The sequence below is a fragment of the Gigantopelta aegis genome, chromosome 7 (genome assembly GCF_016097555.1).
Source record: "Gigantopelta aegis isolate Gae_Host chromosome 7, Gae_host_genome, whole genome shotgun sequence".
Taxonomy (NCBI): Eukaryota; Metazoa; Mollusca; class Gastropoda; order Neomphalida; family Peltospiridae; genus Gigantopelta; species Gigantopelta aegis.
This window is the reverse complement of record NC_054705.1, coordinates 44,681,108-44,701,390: the sequence shown is the minus strand read 5'-3', so window position 1 is coordinate 44,701,390 and position 20,283 is coordinate 44,681,108. Positions and strand designations below refer to the sequence as shown.

Here is a 20,283-nt window from a genome sequence, read left to right as displayed (position 1 = left end):
GCACTAGACTCCTTGATTTCTTCTAAGGCTTTAATGAATGCCCAAATTTCAGCACTAAAGACTGATGCTGAGTCAGGCAGTCTCATGGAAATGTTTTAAAAGATGAAATAAATAAAAAGTACCATTCGTCAAATATATAATCTGAAACAAATTGCCGTTGGATATGTTATGTTTATTGTATATAAAGCCAAAACAAGGGTGCAAAGAGTGACTTTAGTGTCGGCAGTTCTACGACCGTTCATGGCCTCAACAAATATAAAACTGTTTATATGAATAATCATTAAAACTGTTGTATTGAGTATATACCCTGTACAAATCAAAGAAATTAATCTTGTGCTGGCATTAAAGTGAACTAAACAAACAAATAATTCAAATATATGTTTAATATTTTTTTTTTTTTAAATAAATATTTTTTGTTCCAGATTACATAGCAGTGTCAAAGTTGGGAGCCCACATCACTACTTGCCATACACACCCATGTTCTAAATGAATGAACGAATGAATGAATGAATGGATGTTTAACGACACCCCAGCACGACAAATACATCGGCTATTGGGTGTCAAAACTATGATGATGCAAACAAAGTGATGATCAACATCAATATACAAATTCACGATTTAAACAAAAGCACAGTGTAAAGAACTGTGCAAAAATACAAATATCACAGATAGATACTGACTTTTACTCAAAATTTCAATTTTTTGCTGTATTGGCCAATCTCAAAGAGAATGTTACACCCCTGCACCACGGTGAGGTTACAGCACGTGCAGGGGACCCATGTTCTAAACAACAAACACTAACGGAACTAACAGAACTCATACAAGCAAGTATCTAAAAAACAAAAAAACTAAAAAACATCCCCAAAAGCCCCTGACTTACACAAACGCACAGATTAAAACAAATTATTGAGACCTGTCCATAAAAAGGACAAACTGGCAGTTATCTACAATATATATATATATATATATATATATATATATATATATATATATATATATATATATATATATATATATATATATATATTATGATCCGAGATTTAAACGAGAACAGAGAAAATAGCGAATACGAGGGAAGAGAATCAGAAGGAAGACGATATTGAAGAAGAACAACAAGAAGAAAAAGACGAAGAAGAAGAATACAAGACAGAGATAAATGACATAAGAAAAAACAAGATGTCAGTTATATAAAACCTGCAACCCTCCTATCTCAAAACAAGCCATACACTAAATGAGTCTTAATACATATATTAGTCCATAAACCAGAACAACATTTGGTACCACCTGAGGGACCAAACAAAACTGTTATAATTGTTTTAGTACACCCTAGGACAAAACAAAAATGCATGACTTTTCAATAAGGTAGCTTTACATAGTTATCACAGTTTTTAACATTTATATTGCTACATATATCTCTATATTTTAAAATCTTACCTATGCCGTGACTCGATCCAAATGCCAACGAATGGCGAAGTACTAGACGTTTCTGTCTGACTTTATAGGACAAAAACTAATGTGTGATTGTGAACGTACATACACGTGACGACATGAATTACACAATCTAGTATTATCTGCGATAGTAAAGTAAAGTTTGTTTTATTTAACGACGCCACTAGAGCACATTGATTTTTTATCTTATCATCGGCTATTGGACGTCAAACATATGGTCATTTTGACACTGTTTTTAGAGGAAACCCGCTGTCGCCACATAGGCCCCACTTTTTACGACAGGCAGCAAGGGATCTTTTATTTGCACTTCCCACAGGCAGGATAGCACAAACCATGGCCTTTGTTGAACCAGTTATGGATCACTGGTCGGTGCAAGTGGTTTACACCTACCCATTGAGCCTTGCGGAGCACTCACTCAGGGTTTGGAGTCGGTATCTGGATTAAAAATCCCATGCCTCGACTGGGATCCGAACCCAGTACCTACCAGCCTGTAGACCGATGGCCTGCCACGACGCCACCGAGGCCGGTCTATATCTGCGATAGAGTGTTAAAGTTACTTATGTTGTCAGGTATGATAAATACATGTATGTTTAAACCAAGCTGCTACTGATGTTTCTCGTAGTACTTTTACATCCTGCACAATGCTTCGCAAAACGCGCTTTTTTATCAGTTGGGCTTAACGTAGTAGTAGTAGTAGTAGTTGTTGTTGTTGCTGTTGTAGTAGTAGTCGTAATAGTTGTAGTAGTCGTAATAGTATAGTAGTAGTAGTTGTTGTTGTTGCTGTTGTAATAGTAGTAGTAGTAATAGTAGTAGTAGTAGTAGTAGTAGTAATAGTAGTATAATAAAATATGTCCATTGTGTAATAATTACGATATCGGAGATGAGGTTCATTATATATTTACAGGTTTGTTTTTCAAGAATGAAAGAAAGCGTTACACTTACCATCTTTCTGTCAGTCTAAATCAAATATATATATACATTTTATAAATTATTCAAATCTAAGAAAGCTGGTGTCCTTAGAAAACTTTCTATATTTTGTAATCTAATTACGAATACTTTCAAATCCTCTGGCTGATATTCTGTGTATTGTTTTGTATTTATTAGTATGTATTTATTGTATTTATGTACATTTATGTACACCCACCATCTTGTTACAATTTATGTATATATATATATATATATATATTATATATATATATATATATATATATATATATATATATATATATATATATATAATACCATTTAAGTAAAATAAAACAAAATTGAGTTGCGTGAATTATATATATATATTTATTACCCCAGCAGGCACTCATAACGGGGAAAATAAAAATCATAATTTGTCACTGAAAAATTATCATGCATTGGTTTAACGTACACTACTATTGGATGATATTACGCCGAAAACCAATCACCTTGGAGGTACTAAATATGACGTCATCACGATTTGGCAAAGTACACAATGACGTCACGTAGTTTAAAGCCTTTGCGTTTACGTCTTTCTGATTTCAGTGTTAAACTTGTAATAAAATGGTAGTTTAATGCAATTCATTACATTTTTCTTTTTTTTACAGAATATATGGAACTTTGGGTTTTGAAAATTATCTGTGAACCATGAATAAAATACAAAGTTAAAGCAATACCCAGAACAGTAAAGTAGTTTACGTCGTTTTTATATACATGGACGTGTAGGCGATGTATGCTGTATCGAAAATAAAGGCTTTTAAAAACTGGGGTCATAAATATAATAACAAATTCGGTACCAGTCATGGGCGGATCCAGGAAATATTTTTAGGGGGGGACCAAAAAAGAAGGGCACATTGACTCGTCAAAAGGGCACCTTACTACAAGTTTTGATATTTACAATTAATATGAATTCCTACAGTTCTACGTCATAATATACTAGCAATAATGAAGTAAATTGGCGTCACTCGCGTTAGAACCTCAATGGGGCCCCATTGAGACTCAATAACACAGACACATATCTGCAAGCTTGCGCATGTACACGAAAATCTTGATTTCATTTATCTACAATATAATTATTGTTTACTTAAAAAACAAACAAATTCTACAAACAAAAAGGGCACTTGGACATTTTGAGGGCACTTGAACAATTTTGGGGGGGGGGGGACGCGTCCCCCTGGTCCCCCCCCCCTTGGATCCGCCCATGCCAGTTATTATCAAATGTCCCTTGTGAAATAATTTCCACTTGTCACGAGCTTTAGCGGTTTTCCTGAAGTATATAGACAATTGGATTATTATATTGGTGGTTCGGTTTGGGTGGGTGAGGCGTTGCACACTGTCTATGGGTTGTGTTATGGAGAGGAGGGAGGGGTGTCATGGCGCCAATGCCCCTGTCCCTGGTATAGATTAAATACAACTGAACATCTCTGGGATATTTTGGGTCGACGAGTACGAAATGGAGATCAATCAATCACTTAGAGAGCAACGGCAGATAAATCCCCGTGTTAGAAATGAAACAATCCCTTGATACAAAACAGTTGATTGATTACTGGTATGATGAGACGTGTCCGTGAGTTCGTGCGTGCACGTGGGTGGATACACGAAGTACTGATTACTATTACTACGATAGCGTGTGCATCCTGACTGGTATTTTCAGCACTATGCAGGGGAGGATCCAGGATTTTCTAAAGTGGGGTGGGTGGGTCATACAATTGTAAAAAACGGCAATTTGAATTTTCTCGAAAGCAAATGAACTGAGATCTTTAAGTGGTTTGAGGGAATGGTCCCCGAAAGGTTTTTAAAATACATATGTTCACAGAGCGGGGCGCGATGTAGCCCATTAGTAAAGCGCTCGCTTGATGCGCGGTTGGCTTGGGATCGATCCTCGTCGATGGACCCATTGGGATATTTCTCATTCCAGCCAGTGCAACACCACTGGTATATCAAAGGCCGTGGTATATGGTATCCTGCCTGTGGGATGGTGCATATAAAAGATCCTTTGCCACTAATGGAAAAATATAGCGAGTTTCCTCTCTAATATTTGACATCCAATTGCCGATGATTAATAGATCAATGTGCTCTAGTCTAACAAAACAAACTTTATGTTCAGGACACATTAGTAGTGCATGATGAATTAAAAACAAAACACACAGGAAATAAAAATGGTTTATTTAACGACGCACTCAACACATTTTATTTACGGTTATATGGCGTCGGAAAACACACAGACAAACAAAGTCATTAAAAAGGATGGATCTCCCAAATCCTTGGACACAACTCTAAGAATATTAGGCCAGTATGCTAATGTGTGGTTTTCTGATGAAAATTTTAATTTATTAGGTGTACAATTTGCTATTAATATTGAAGAAATTAGTACAAATAATTTTCAACAAAAAGTACTTCAAATGAAAAAAAAAAAAAAAAAAAATGGTCGTCAAGAAAGTTGACTGTTTTGGGTCCAATTGTTATTGTTAAAACTTTAATAGTACCAAAAATAATCCATTTACTTATGTCCTTACCAAATCCACCCGAAGTAATAGCAAAACAAATAAATACAATGTTGTATACTTTTATATGGCGGAACAAACAAGAAAGGATTAAACGAGAAGTATTGGTACAAGAGTATAAAATTGGAGGCGGTAAAATGTTACATTTGTAAAATTTTATGATTGCATTAAAAACCTCATGGATAAGAAGACTTTTTACTTCAAATTAAAAATGGAAAACTATTCCAGGCAATAACAGGATTAATGACAGAAATTATGTTGAATTATGGAGATTATTTCCTTCAGGAAAACCGGCCTCGGTGGCGTCGTGGTTCGGCCATCGGTCTACAGGCTGGTAGGTACTGGGTTCGGATCCCAGTCGAGGCATGGTATTTTTAATCCAGATACCGACTCCAAACCCTGAGTGAGTGCACCGCAAGGCTCAATGGGTAGGTGTAAACTACTTGCACCGACCAGTGATTCATAACTATTCAACAAAGGCCACGGTTTGTGCTATCCTGCCTGTGGAAAGTGCAAATAAAAGATCCCTTGCTGCTAATCGTAAAGAGTAGCCCATGTAGTGGCGACAGCAGGTTTCCTCTCAAAATCTGTGTGGTCAGTAACCATATGTCTGACGCCATATAACTATAAATAAAATGTGTTGAGTGTGCGTCGTTAAATAAAACATTGCTTTCTTTTCCTTCAGGAAAAACAAAAACTAATTAAAAATCTGTTTTGGAAAAATGTATTACAGAGTTGGTTAAAGATACAACAAAAACAGACTTGGGAAAATATTTGTACCCTTGAACAATCCAATTTCCCCTTTTAATTTAAGAATTTTTCTAAAAGATGCAAAAGGAAGTAAAAGAAAGAAAGAAAGAAATAATTTATTTAACGACGCACTCAACACATTTTATTTACGGTTATATGGCGTCAAACATATGGTTAAGGACCACACAGATAATGAGAGAGGAAACCCGCTGTCGCCACTTCATGGGCTACTCTTTTCGATTAGCAGCAAGGGATCTTTTATATGCACCATTCCACAGACAGGGTAGTACATACCACGGCCTTTGATATGCCAGTCGTGGTGCACTGGCTGGAACGAGAAATAGCCCAATGGGCCCACCGACCAGGATCGATCTCAGACAGACCCATCTTTATTGTGGTTCCAGTATAAAATCTTACACATAACCATAGCAACAAATACCTTTTTATATAAAATAAAATATATAGATTCTGATATTTGTCATTTTTGTTATCTCCAACCAGAAACATTGGAACATTTGTTTTATAATTGTACAAAAGTTGCTGAAGTCTGGAAAGCTGTTCAATATTTGTTACAAGCCAAAGGTGAACACATCTCATTTGACAAAAGTTTTGTTTGGACTTACAATTCAAATTCAAAAGTCCGGACTAAATGTTGAGGCACTTCAAACTATAATACAAGATAAACTGCAAATTGAAAAATATATATTGTATAAAAATGTCTTTTTCAATGAATTTGAAGAAGTGTGGAGACCTTAGCAAATTGTATTTGAAACTAATCGTTAATGGTTCTAGTTTGGAAATCTTTATGTTTACTCTTTTTTCTTCTTTATTCTATCACCGTCTTTTACTTTTGATCTGCCCATATGAAACCTTTGATCTACCCATATGAAACCTTTGATCTGCCCATATGAAACCTTTGATCTCCCCATATGAAACCTTTGATCTGCCCATATGAAACCTGTAATGTAGATGTACCGGGTAGTGGTTTTTATTCTTTATTATTATTCTTTATTTTTTTATTGTAATATTAATTTTTAATATATACACATTTATATATGTACATGTACACGTGTATATGTAAAGTAAAGTTTGTTTTATTTAACGACGCCGCTAGAGCACATTGATTTTTTATCTTATCATCGGCTATTGGACGTCAAACATATGGTCATTCTGACACTGTTTTTAGAGGAAACCCGCTGTCGCCACATAGGCTACTCTTTTTACGACAGGCAGCAAGGGATCTTTTATTTGCACTTCCCACAGGCAGGATAGCACAAACCATGGCCTTTGTTGAACCAGTTATGGATCACTGGTCGGTGCAAGTGGTTTACACCTACCTATTGAGCCTTGCGGAGCACTCACTCAGGGTTTGGAGTCGGTATCTCGATTAAAAATCCCATGCCTCGACTGGGATCCGAACCCAGTACCTACCAGCCTGTAGACCGATGGCCTGCCACGACGCCACCGAGGCCGGTACGTGTATATGTAATGCTATAAATGTGTTATACATGTATGTATGTATAACACTCATACTGCAAGTAATGATTTCGGGGCCCCCAACCCGAATGGTTTCAGGGGCAATAAAATTTATTTTTAAAAAAGTCATTAAAATGGCACAACCAACGGACATTTCAACTTATTTTTGTGCTTATATCCCACTAATGCCCAAGCACGCTGTCCTGGTCACACACCCCAGCTACCTGAAATAGACCCGCCACTGATATCACATTCATTAGTGACATGCCTAATCCTTGCGAAATTTAAAAACCTAATTGCCTTTTGGAAATATTTGAATAAAACAAATTAAAAAATTTAAATTTGAGGTTTGTAAAAAAATTGTCAATATGATAATTGAAAAACATAAACTGAAATTTGATTAATGTTCAAATGTATATCACTATCCCTTCCGGGTCGTAATAATAATAAGAGTAGTTTACTGCATGTATGTGCGTGCGTGCGTGTATAATACACTAGTATCTATATATCTGAATGTATGACTACTGTAACAAAGCTAATCTATTTAAGCCTTCTGATGACACAGATTGTACTATAGACAAATTTGTTTGTTTAAAGGCATACTGTCACAGATTTAAGGACCTTATTTCTCTAAAAATTAATAATAAATCAAAATTAGATTAATTTTTACAGACCAAATCTAGCTATTGCATCACTTTAACTACACCATGATGGAGTGAAATCCATGTCAACCCTCTCAGCAATGTTAGTTTTTGAATTATGGACCATTGCCATAATTCAATTAGTTTTACAAAATATCATTAATAAGTGGAGTATGGTGGTTACGTAGATGGTTGAATAAAGTACATTTAGGGACAAATCAAATATATATATATTTTAAGTAATACTTTGTTAGGCCATGTGATAGGTCAGTGGTCTGTGACAATATGCCTTTAACATCACTAGAGCACATTGGTTTATTAATGGTCGGCAACTGGATGTCAAACGTTAGATAATTTAGACGTATAGACTTAGAGTGGAAACCCGCTACGTTTATCCATTAGTACCAAGGGATATTTTATATGCACTATCCCACAGACAGGATAACACATACCACGGTCTTTGATATACCAGTTGCGGTGCACTGGCCGGGACAAAAAATAGGCCAATGAGCCCACCGACGGGAATCGTCCTTAGACTGACCGCACATCAAGCGAGCGCTTTACCACTGGCTACGTCCCGCCCCGACCGCTCAGTAAGTACTGCAGAAGTAAATGAATTAAAAAACAAATGACAAAAGAATTATTTATTATTTTTAAATCGTTATTCTCCACATCAAGCACTATATATATATATATATATATATATATATATATATATATATATATATATATATATATATATATATATATATATATATATATCTATATAATGTGCATAGTTGTTTATAAGCATAATATATGCAAACATAATGTACATACACACATCAAAATCGTTTGTGACAGGTCTTTCAGATAACCATCTTAATTAATTGACACGTTGAGCCACAACAGGCGTATCAACAGGATGTGGAGGAGAATGTTTCCTCTATAAAGTCAGAGAGAAGCATCCTGGTATTCATCGTTCGTCTGCGCTTTCTGGGACTCCCACACTGAACCTTGTTGAAGGTAAGATTTATTCATTTCAATTTATATTACTGCTTATATCCAATTACGGTCAAGCACAATGTGTTGGTCTCACGCCGCAGCTACACATGCAATTAATTTCCTTATTATATCCAACCAAAATTCAAGCACGATGTCCTGGGAACACACCTCAGCTACTCGAAATGTATGTCCAGAACCATGGGTTTGTGCTTAATTGTTGAGTGGTTATTGACCGAGATGTCAGTGTACCAGATGTGACCATACATCTCCCGACTGAGTCGTCAAATCGGAACGATAAAACCGCATTCCATTATCAAAATCGTATCTCTGCTAAAGACAGTATCGAAAGGTTGTTTCAGGCGACGTCGTGATTGCTTCCATAGTCCAAGTGCTTTCAATTCTTTCTGAAGATCAGGCGTAATCAAAATAAGTAGATTTGTCTGGAACAGCTTCATAACTGACAGGCGGACGTGGTTTGATCATCATCATTATCCCTAATCGAATAAACGTCCACAGATACTTAAATGTATGGTGTCATTTTATTGAACATTTTACGTGAATATCTAATTTACGTCAGTAATTCATGGGTTTCCTAATACAACTCTCAGTTCATCATCAAACTCAGACTTCCCATTTTGTTCTTAATTTGCTACTATGCTATTCAATTTAATTTAAAACATATATCTATAATTATTATTCCCAGACCAATATTCCATGTCAAAAATCTGACAGCGATTCGTGGAAACAATCATAACCTTGCTAATATCCCTTGGACTAATTTCCCTTGTGCAGACAAACTAATTTTATCACGATATGGGTTTTATTGTTCAGATTAGGATCATTGGGATCTAGATCATAAGGATCCTACTAAACTGTGGCCAAACAAAATAATGTACAGTCACTGTTTTATTTTGTAGATGAAGCACGCATACCTGTTGATTTTGCTGGTGGCCCTTGCGGTGAGCCGTGGGGCGGAAGGAGGCTGGATAAGATGGAGACGGATCTGGAACGGGGTGAAGAAAGTTGCTAAAGTTATCACCACTGCCAAAGCAGTAGCGGCAGTAGCGGCAGTCGTAGGTAGAAAACGAGGTAAAATAGAACAGACATGCTGTTTATGATTTGTCATCTCTCTCTCTCTCTCTCTCTCTCTCTCTCTCTCTCTCTCTCTCTCTCTCTCTCTCTCTCTCTCTCTCTCTCTCTCTCTCTCTCTTTCTTTTTTAAATGTACAATTATCAATGAATATGATATAAAATATGTGTTTGTGTTAAGGATTATAATTTGATTTCATTTTATAACTTCCTTTTAATTATTTTTTCTTAAAGATCTTTCTGAGTTTGACACGAACCTGGATGGTCTTGTGAACGAGTCTGAACTAGAAGACGTGTTCACCACGAGAGAGGCTCGGGCAGTCCTAGATATGGCTGATCTGGATGGTGAGTTGAAACAGATGGTACAGTTTAGTTCAGATCACCCGCTACCACTGTGTATATATCCAATGGTCTTAATCTTGGGTAGGTTTACGTTCGTCTAACCAGTTCTTTGAATGACAATTCTCCTATAGACGAAATAGAAATGATGGTTCATCCTGCAAAGTGGCAGTCCTCCTAACGGTGATATATCTAACGTATGATACTGTCAAAATATCCTTTTGATTTATCCTTGTACAGGGATACGATTTTGAAAATGTTAAATCTTTGGTCGTTCTGTATAAGCATTAGTAATATAATAACTACACGCAATTTCTGTCGAATATTCAATAGGCAGCAGCAGTAGTAGTAGTAGTAGTAGTAGTAGTAGTATCAGTAGTAGATCGATTGGTACGCAGCGCTTATAACAAAAAACCTTGATATTAGGATGATGTATTATAAAAATATTGTTTATCTCCGTGTTTAGGAAACGCCCAGGTCACCATGGATGAGTTTCGACAGGTGATGACAGAACTGAGCGACATGCATAATCGACAATAGGTTAGAGCAGGTACGGAATTCATCCTCGTTAGGAAGTAGATATAAAAACACCCCCCCCCCCCTCTCTCTCTCTCTCTCTCTCTCTATATATATATTTTCTATTTTTTTTTTCTTCAAAACAAAAGCAGGGGAACCTGAAATATTAATGTTAATATCTATTATCTATTAACTATTAGACCGAACATACGTTTTGACCACACACATCCTAGTTAAGAACGTTCAACACACCGAAACACATTCCAATTAATTCACTATTATCATATAACTATTCCCCACAGCTAATATTCCTTACAATTTTGGCAATTGTAAATTCTTATTATAGTTCAACGAGAGAGAGAGAGAGAGAGAGAGAGAGAGAGAGAGAGAGAGAGAGAGAGAGAGAGAGAGAGAGAGAGAGAGAGAGAGAGAGAGAGACATAAAAATTGTATTATGCTTGCCTCTGGCGAGCATAATACATTATTTTTATTCCAAATATATATTTACGATGCCGAAACACACGAGGGTAATAATCTCTTTATCATATAATCTCAAGCTTAATACAACGTGTTTTTGTGAACTGTACACGCAACTTTAATTCCAGTCCGCTATTACGAGATATTCACGCACACACACACACACACACACACACACACACACACACACACACACACACACACATATGAAAGACGGGCATATATATTGCAGGTAGATAGATAATTTATCATAAATAGATTGATTTATTCTCTTTCAGATATTTCCATCTGTTGATGAGGAACCCTCTACAAATAAAACTTGATGTTTAGAAACGGTTGTTTGTTATTTTGAAGAACGAATAGCTTAATAGGCCGAATTTTAAAATGTGCTGAGGTGTTGTTAAGTAAATATTCCTTTCCGTTTTGATTACGATACTCTAATATTAAAGGTGATAATTATCCAGATACTTACTAAGCGTTGCTTTAATATGACACACACACACACACACACAGAGACAGACAGACACACACACACACACACACACACACACACACACACACACACACAGAGACAGACACACACGCACACAGAGAGACAGACACACACACACACAGACAGACAGACACACGGACACACACACACAGACAGACACACACACACAGAGAGACAGACACACACACGCACACAGACAGACACACACAGACACACCCCTCTCGGACGCGTAAGTTACAGGAATTAAGAGAGGCTGTCTACAAGCCAGGCCGTTTTAACAGTTTTCCATTATTCTGACCACTTGCTACCCTGTCTGTGAGATGGTGCATATAAAAGATCCCTGGCTGCTAATCGAAAAGAGTAGCCCATGAAGTGGCGACAGCAGGTTTCCTCTCTCATTATCTGTATGGTCCTTAACCATATGTTTGACGCCATATAACCGTAAATAAAATGTGTTGAGTGCGTCGTTAAATAAAACATTTCTTTCTTGGTTTATTTAACGACGCACTCAACACATTTCACTTCAAGCGAGCACTCAACCGACTGAGCTAAATCCCGCCCCTTGGGTAACTACAATGAATGAAGGAAATGTTTTATTTAACGAGGCACGCAACACATTTTATTTACAGTTCTATGGCGTCAGTCATATTGTTAAGGACCACACAGATATTGAGAGAGGAAATCCGCTGTCGTCACTTCATGAGCTACTCTTTTCGATTAGAAGCAAGGGTTCTTTTATACGCACCATCCCACAGAAAACAAACTGGAATGAAGTCCTCAGTTCACAGTTATCTTCCCATTTGGTTGATGGAAATATGTCCGCGCAAGTAGTCCGCTGTTTAAATTATTATTTCGTATTAAAGGCGCTCAATCACGAATTTAGTGGGCCTTATTTCTCCAAATACCCCTGCGTGTGCTGTAACCTCACCGTGGTGCAGGGGTGTAACATTCTCTTTGAGAATGGCCAATACAGCACAAATTGAAGTTTAGAGTAAAATTCGGTGTCCGTAAAATTCTGTGATATTTGTATTTGTATTTTTGCACAGTTCTTTACACTGTTTTTGTTTAAACCTTGAATTTTTATATTGATGTTGATCATCACTTTATTTATTTGCATTACCATAGTTTGACACCCAATAGCCGATGTATTTTTCGTGCTGGGGTGTCGTTAAACATTCATTCATTCATTCATTCATTCTCCAAATATGGATTATAAATGGAAAGTACATTCATTCGGAATACCAAACCTTCTTATTGTATGATCAAAAACATTTTAATTGAACTACGATCGAGGGAATTCCATAACACGCTTCATTTTTAAAATTAGGAACTCTTCTTGTGAAAAGTCGTAAAAAATACGGCAAAACAGACTCGTAGTGATGAGGCTGTATATACGAAAACCGTATAATATATTTTAGAATTTTATATATTTTTAAGATGCAATATTTAAGATGTTATCGACTAACAGAGACTTTTTAACGATTGCAATTACATTAGTGGCTGTATATTAAACGTGTTTCTTATCGTTCTAATATTTGTATTAGGTTAAATTTCATTTTATTTCCTAAAATATGTTTTTTTTCGTACGTACGAAATTATTTGAAGACAAAATTCAGTTTGGGCTTCTTACAAATATTTTATCATTAGTAGCAAGTGATCTTTTATATGCACCATCCCACAGACAGGATAGCACATACCACGGCCTTTGATATACCAGTCGTGGTGCACTGGGTGAAGCGAGAAATAACGCAATAAACCCACCGACGGAGATCGATCCCAGACCGACCACGCATCAAGTGAACGCTTTACCACTGGGTTGTCGACAATCACCAAAGCGACAGAGAGTGGTACACACACACACACGCACGCACGCACACTATTACATTCACGTTTTATCAAGGTGAAAAAAGTATTTGATCTACGAGTCGTATGCCTGATTGACATGTGTATCACTCTGGCATATCAAAGGCCGTGGTATGTGCTATCCTGTCTGTGGGATGGTGCATAGGCCTATAAAAGATCACTTGCTACTAATGTTAAAATGTAGCGGGTTTCGTCTCTAACACTATGATAAAATTACCAAATATTTGACATCCAATAGCCGATGATTAATGAATCAATGTCCTCTAGTGGTGTCGTTACACAAAACAAACTCTCTTTTTTTGTGATTGTCGGGCACGTGACGTATTATTGTACGAGATGACCTCTGGAAGACGGAATGGCTGAGTGGGCGATCATGTGACGCAACGTCACGATATAGGTCGGCGAACTAATAATTCTGCTGTCCGGAGTTTGCCGAAGCGTAGCTGAATGTGGGTGCTGTCGGGTTTCGTTCTATAGTGTGTGTATTAGTGATTAATATCTGATTTTTTTTTTAAATCAAGGAACTCAAAAATGGTCGATGTAAATGTATTTGACGTCAAACATAGGATTGTTGTGGTATTAGAGCGGAAATCTTTGATTACTTTTTGGTGGTCGGCGATTGCCAAAAAAGTACATAGCTTGGTCTCTGACTGTAATGAGAGCGTGTTTATGTCCAAATGTCCGTCTAGCTCTCTTACAGTCAGAGTACTCGGGCTAGCTGTACTCCAGCCGGGGTTAGTGGGTGTGTTTGTTTAAATCTGGGAGAAAATGCTGGACAACAGGGGTTGTCCTTTTGAAGGTATGTTGCCCTCAGTCAAGCAAAGGTGCATAAACAAATCCATGGACCTATTGATACTAATAAAAAATGCTAAAGCTGCATAGAAACATATATAGTGTAAATAATTGTAGTAAGCGATAAACCCAGAGATTGGAGAGTTGTCTGCCTCTTTATCAAGCTGGGCATTTCATTTCTAATTACGACAGCTGCCTGAATCTTTTTTTATCTTGTACTGACTGGTATATCAAAGGCCGTGGTATGTATTATCTGGGATGGTACATACGAAAGATCCCTTATTACTAATGGAAAAATGAAGCGGGTTTCGTCTCTAACAAGACTATGTGTTAAAATTATCAAATGTTTGACATACATTAGCCGATGATTACTAAATAAATGTGCTTTAGTGGTGTCGTTAAACAAAACAAACTTTTTTGTCCCTTGGAATATTCCGACGTGTTCTAGTGGTGCCGTTAAACAAACTAAATATGGCCGATATGTTTTTGGTTTTAAAGGCGCTCAATCACGGATTTAGTGGGCCTTATTTCTCTAAATATGGCCGATGTGTTTTTGGTTTTAAAGGCGCTCAGTCACAGATTTAATGGGCCTTATTTCTCTAAATATGCATTATAAATGGAAATTACATTCATTTGAAATATCAAACCTAGTTACTGTATGATCCAAAACATTTTAATTGAACTACGATCGAGGGAATTCCACGACACGCTTCATTTTTTAAATTTGGAAGTCTTCTTGTGAAAAGTCATAAAAATACGGCAAAACAGACTCGTAGTGATGAGGCTGTATATACGACAACCGTATAATATATTTTAGAATTTTATATAAACGACCACCGAGAAAATATATTATTTCATGACGAAAATAACTGCGAATACGCTGAAATAAAATAATAAACAGTCGGAACATGAACTCACGATTTATTATTATTATTATTATTATTATCAGGCGCGTGTGCATGTAATTTAGCAGGGAAGAGAGTCTAGACGGTTACAACGCTATAGTGCTTGGTTCGAAAACGTATAACATGTTTTCCAGCGTCACAAATGTGGCATACGACCAGCCTGTCGTTTTTCGTTAAACGTTTGCAAATTATTTTGACTGATTTGCAAAGTGGTCATTCGGTTAAATGTACAGCGTAAAAAAAACCCCAAACAAAACAAACAAAACAAACAAACAACAAAACAAAACAGTATAGGGTCCTACTGTCGCATGTTTTGCCGTTCAAAGGTTGGCTTAATTATTACTTAACCCAATTGAATCCAGTTCTACGTGCAGGGACAAGTTCAGTCTGTAGTTTGTGCGTTAATCGGGCATTTTTATAGACCCCCCCCCCATAAAACACCGCCCCATCTACCCCAAAAAGGTACTACTACTAATAATAATAATATACTATTGTTGTTGTAACAATTGTTATTATTATTATTATTACTACTACATGTATTATAATATTTGGTAAAATCACGTCGCGGTGGGGTGGGTGGGGGCGGTTGTTACAGAAACATTATATAAATTTAGAGGGGGACCCGGGAGTGGTCTCAGCGTTACTGGTATAAAAATATGTATTTTGAGTTTTATTGCCCCTTGCAATTTTGCGCTTTTGAAATAAGACTAAATACAGCAAAATAACCTTTTAGTCATATTTATTTGCGGTAAAATTAACATTATTAACCCTACCTTTAAAGGGACATTCCTGAGTTTGCTGCAATTTTTTAAGATGTTATCGACTAATAAAATGTTTCTACGATTAAACTTACATATTAAATATATTGTCTTGTTTAAAATATTAGTCGCTGTATATTAAACGTGTTTCTGATCGTTCTAATATTTGTACTAGGTTAATTTTCATTTTATTTCCTACAAGATATTTTTTCGTATGTACGAAATTATTTGAAGACAAAATCCAGTTTGGGCTTCTTAAAAATATTAAGACGCCCAGAAACACATTTAATATACAGATACTGATATTCGAAACACGAAAATATATTTAATATGTAAGTTTAATCGTAGAAATATTTATTAGTCGGAAACCTCTTACAATGCAGCACACTCGGGAATGTCCCTTTAACTTCAAGCCCTGTTGTTAGTTTGTGTACTACCCGAAGTTAGTTTCTCTTTCATATAATCTACCTCAGCAGCTGATAATTTTTATTTCTTTATTTCTTTATTACTAATTTTTTGCTAGTACTGTAGGGGCAATATTATTCATAGATCATATCCCCCCCCCCCCACCTCCTCCGCCCCACCCGTCTCCCCTATTCAGAAAAAACGCACTTTTCGTACAGTACTTGGTATGTATTCCTCCTGTTCCAGATGGTTCGGTAATATGGATCAATCAAATACTTATTTATCGCCTATATACATTTGTGCTGTGAATATAGCCAGTCCTCGTTAGCGGAGGCTATATACAAGGCCATCGCATATATATAGTCACATCGTATATAAACATCGTCTAGTTCAGAGTATTCTTTTAAAATGTAACAATTCCTATCCCAAGTCAGCTGTTATGGATTTTGCATAAAATATATTTGACAAGGTGGAAAATGAAGATGTTTGTGATTATGATGTTAGAGTTTTTTGCGTACGACTAACGATAAATTTACCTAGAGATGCAAAGGCCTAACCAGTCGGGATTGTCGACGTTTAACATGCTTCTGGTACTAAAATAAATTAATGTATAAGCTTATTATCATTCAGTACATGTTTATATTAATTTTTAATAACTTATTTTAATTGTTATTTTTTTTTCTATTTACCCTACGTCGTAGAGGACGGTAAAGCGTTCTCGTTATACGAGCTTGGTAAATCGTTTTGACACTGCGGTTATTCGGGGGGATGCCCGACACGTGTCTCAAAATAATACGTCGCACCTCTGCTCTCGAAATAGCCGTTATTTGTCTCCGAATTATGGACCGTTAACATAATTCAATTAATTTTACAAAATATCAGAAATAAGTGAGTTATGGTAATTATGTAGATGGTTAAATAAAGTACTTTTATGTCAACCATCCGTGTCAGAGCGCCTTTAAAGTGTCGTTCAGCATTAATTGAAAAAAGTTAAATTTGATTTTGTTTAACGACATCACTAGAGCAAATTTATTAACGCATCATCGGCTAATGGAAATAAAATATTTAGTAATTCTGTCGCACAGTCTTCAAAGCATCTTTTACATGCACTTTCCCCACAAACAGGACTACAAACGCCACTGTCTTTGATATATCTGTCGTGGAGCACAGGATGGGATGGGTAAAACATCATGCAATCAGTCCGCAGGCGAGGTTCGACCCTACGTCCCATACAGCTTAGGCTAAACGTCTACTGACTGACAGAAATCCCGCCCAGCGTTAAATGAGAAGAAGAAAGCCAATAACACTTTTGTTGACACTTTCAGCTTTTAGATTTACATCAGTAGGCATTTTATACACTATGTAGCCATTATGGAGCCATTATGTTGAGCTTGTTTGTCGAAATTGGTTCATATAAATTAAACGGTTTTAAAATTCGTTGTAAAACGTTGCCATCCAATATGGCAAGAGTAGTGTCAGATCGAAAGAAATAACATAAAAATCGACTTTTGTGTTGCAAATGTTATTTATGACTGGCCAGATTAAATGTGATTAAATGTCTCTTCTTGGTATTTCATTAGAAAAATCCTGAAATATATGACGGAACATGTATGTATATTAGTTAATTACGCAAACTGTGCATAATCCAACATAATTTAGGGTTTAGAGTTTATATCTGTAATATATTTAAAAGCTTTCAAAAACACCCATTTTTATAATATATATATATATATATATATATATATATATATATATATATATATATATATATATATATATATATATATATATCTCACACACACACACACACGCGCGCTCGCGCAACTAATATTGTGGATAGAATGATGTTGCTCTGAAAGAGAGAGAGAGAGAGAGAGAGAGAGAGAGAGAGAGAGAGAGAGAGAGAGAGAGAGAGAGAGAGAGAGAGAGAAGCACATAAATACACAGATGGAGAGAAAGATAATAGATATTCAAACCCTTGCGTAGTTTATATTTTTATAAGGAATCGTTAAAACTCGCTGTCGGCGAGGCCCCACGTGAACGTCTTACCTCCCAGTGTTAAATATGAATGACAAAACCGTAATGCGTGGTCAGGGCTGTATCTGTGTACAACGCCGAACACAATGGGAAGTATTACAATAGGTTTTATGACCACCAAAGATCTTGAAGGACGATTGGGGTCAGAAGTGAAATTTGAAAGATGACGTTTTTTTATCAATAGTGGGTGATACCGGCACGGTGTGTCAGACATTCATTCAGTCGATGAGGTATACTACGTATGAGTCTCCCAATGGCCATATGAGGGAGTCTGTTCCACTCCTCTTGCAGCGCCTGACCAAGTTCCACCAACGTGGTCGGCCGTCTTTGACGTTGACGCACACGTCTCCCTATCATGTCCCAGACGTGTTCAATGGGGAAAAGGTCTGGGTTCATTGCTGGCCATGGTATTCGATAGATGTTGTGTTGCTGGAGGTGAGCATTGACGATTCGTGCACAGTGAGCACGGGCATTGTCGTCCTGGAAAAAAAACGTCGACCCACGCGCCTAGCAAAGGGGACGACAAAGGGTGTCAGTATGTTGTCCTGGTAGTACTGCCCGGTGACCCTTCCTTGCACAATACGAAGGGGGTTCTGTCCGTCATAGTGATTCCACCCCACACCATACCAATCCACCGCCAAATCTGTCATGGAATCGCATTAGACGTTGGCGTGCCGTTCATTTCGTCGTCGCCAGGCACGACCACGCCTGTCAAGTGAATAGGGACTTATCTGAAAACATGACACGTGTCCAGCGAAGAATACCCCAGTTCTGACACTCTCTACACCATTCACGTCTGTGGGCAATGTGACGATTTGTCAAGGTAGGCACAACCCGGGGCCGTCGAATATGAAGATGGGCTGCATGAAGACGATTTCTAATCGTCTGACCCGTAACTCGGACACCAGTAGCCTGATGAAAGTTTGCAACAATTTGAATTGCCGTTTAAGCTCAATGTCTTAGAGCCTGGCTACGGATAAATCGATCCTGTACTCCTGTTGTTGCCCTGGGACGACCTGAACGGGGTCGATCGTCAACATTTTGGCTTTGTTGGTACCTGTTCCATAGTCTGCTAATCACTGACTTCGAAAAATTGAAGGTGTTGGCCACTTCACTCATGCTGACTTCTGCCCGTTTGCAGTATGACAATAGCCCGTAGACGCTTATCGCGTTGCATACGCCGCATCGCAAATTCAAACAATAAAAATAACTAAAAACAAAACAATAACAACTGTATGATCAACAGAATGAAACAGATTGACAGAAATAATGTTCCACTTTGATTAATCGACCTTCCTGGAAATTGTCAAAATCTAGAATGACACCTCATCGGGCAAGAGTAGGATTGTACTACAGTACTGGATGTGGTAAACAGATCATTGACTTTTTGTGTTTGTACCTTTTTCTAAGGTATAGATTTCTAGGGTAACGAGGTGTACTATTGGTTTTCTTGCTGATATTTTTGTCAGGGGATGTCCATCTAAATCCTGGTCCTTGCCTTACTGTGTCGGCTGGTTTATCTGTTGTCCATCTGAATGTAAGTGGTCTTGTATCAAAAGTGAACCTTATTGAAATGGAATTGGGTGATTTTGACGTGATTGCTGTTACGGAAACCCACTTAAACCCAAATATTTGGAATGAAGAAACAACAAAACATATTTACAAAATGTTCATAGTAGAGCATATGTTTACAATATATAAGTACATATATAATAATACAACTTACCCAGTGATTCAAAATTGCACAGGGAAGGTACCTTTTTTACATTTTCTAACAATATGGACCATAATGCAATGTTCACAAAAGTTCGCATTTCACTCAAACATATTAAGGGCGAATC

At 37.0% G+C, this 20,283-nt stretch overlaps 2 protein-coding genes across 3 annotated transcripts in view; one reads left to right on the top strand and one right to left on the bottom strand.

Annotated features, from left to right (window-relative positions):
- LOC121377049 (transmembrane protein 241-like) overlaps positions 1-20,283 on the bottom strand; it is a 135,220-nt gene that overhangs the window by 108,961 nt on the left and 5,976 nt on the right. The window contains exon 1 of one of the 2 annotated variants that reach the window (XM_041504902.1): positions 1,435-1,538. The exons of the other annotated variant lie outside the window; for it this stretch is intronic. The gene's annotated coding sequence lies outside the window, so the exon portion shown is untranslated. Of the gene's footprint in view, positions 1-1,434; positions 1,539-20,283 lie in introns of those variants that run through there. 2 annotated transcript variants of the gene reach the window in all.
- Positions 8,638-11,522, top strand: LOC121377050. The gene is made up of 5 exons (XM_041504907.1): positions 8,638-8,791; positions 9,688-9,859; positions 10,093-10,203; positions 10,664-10,747; positions 11,468-11,522. The coding sequence occupies exons 2-4, from the start codon at positions 9,688-9,690 to the stop codon at positions 10,735-10,737; spliced, it is 357 nt and encodes a 118-aa protein (XP_041360841.1). The 5' UTR covers positions 8,638-8,791; the 3' UTR covers positions 10,738-10,747; positions 11,468-11,522.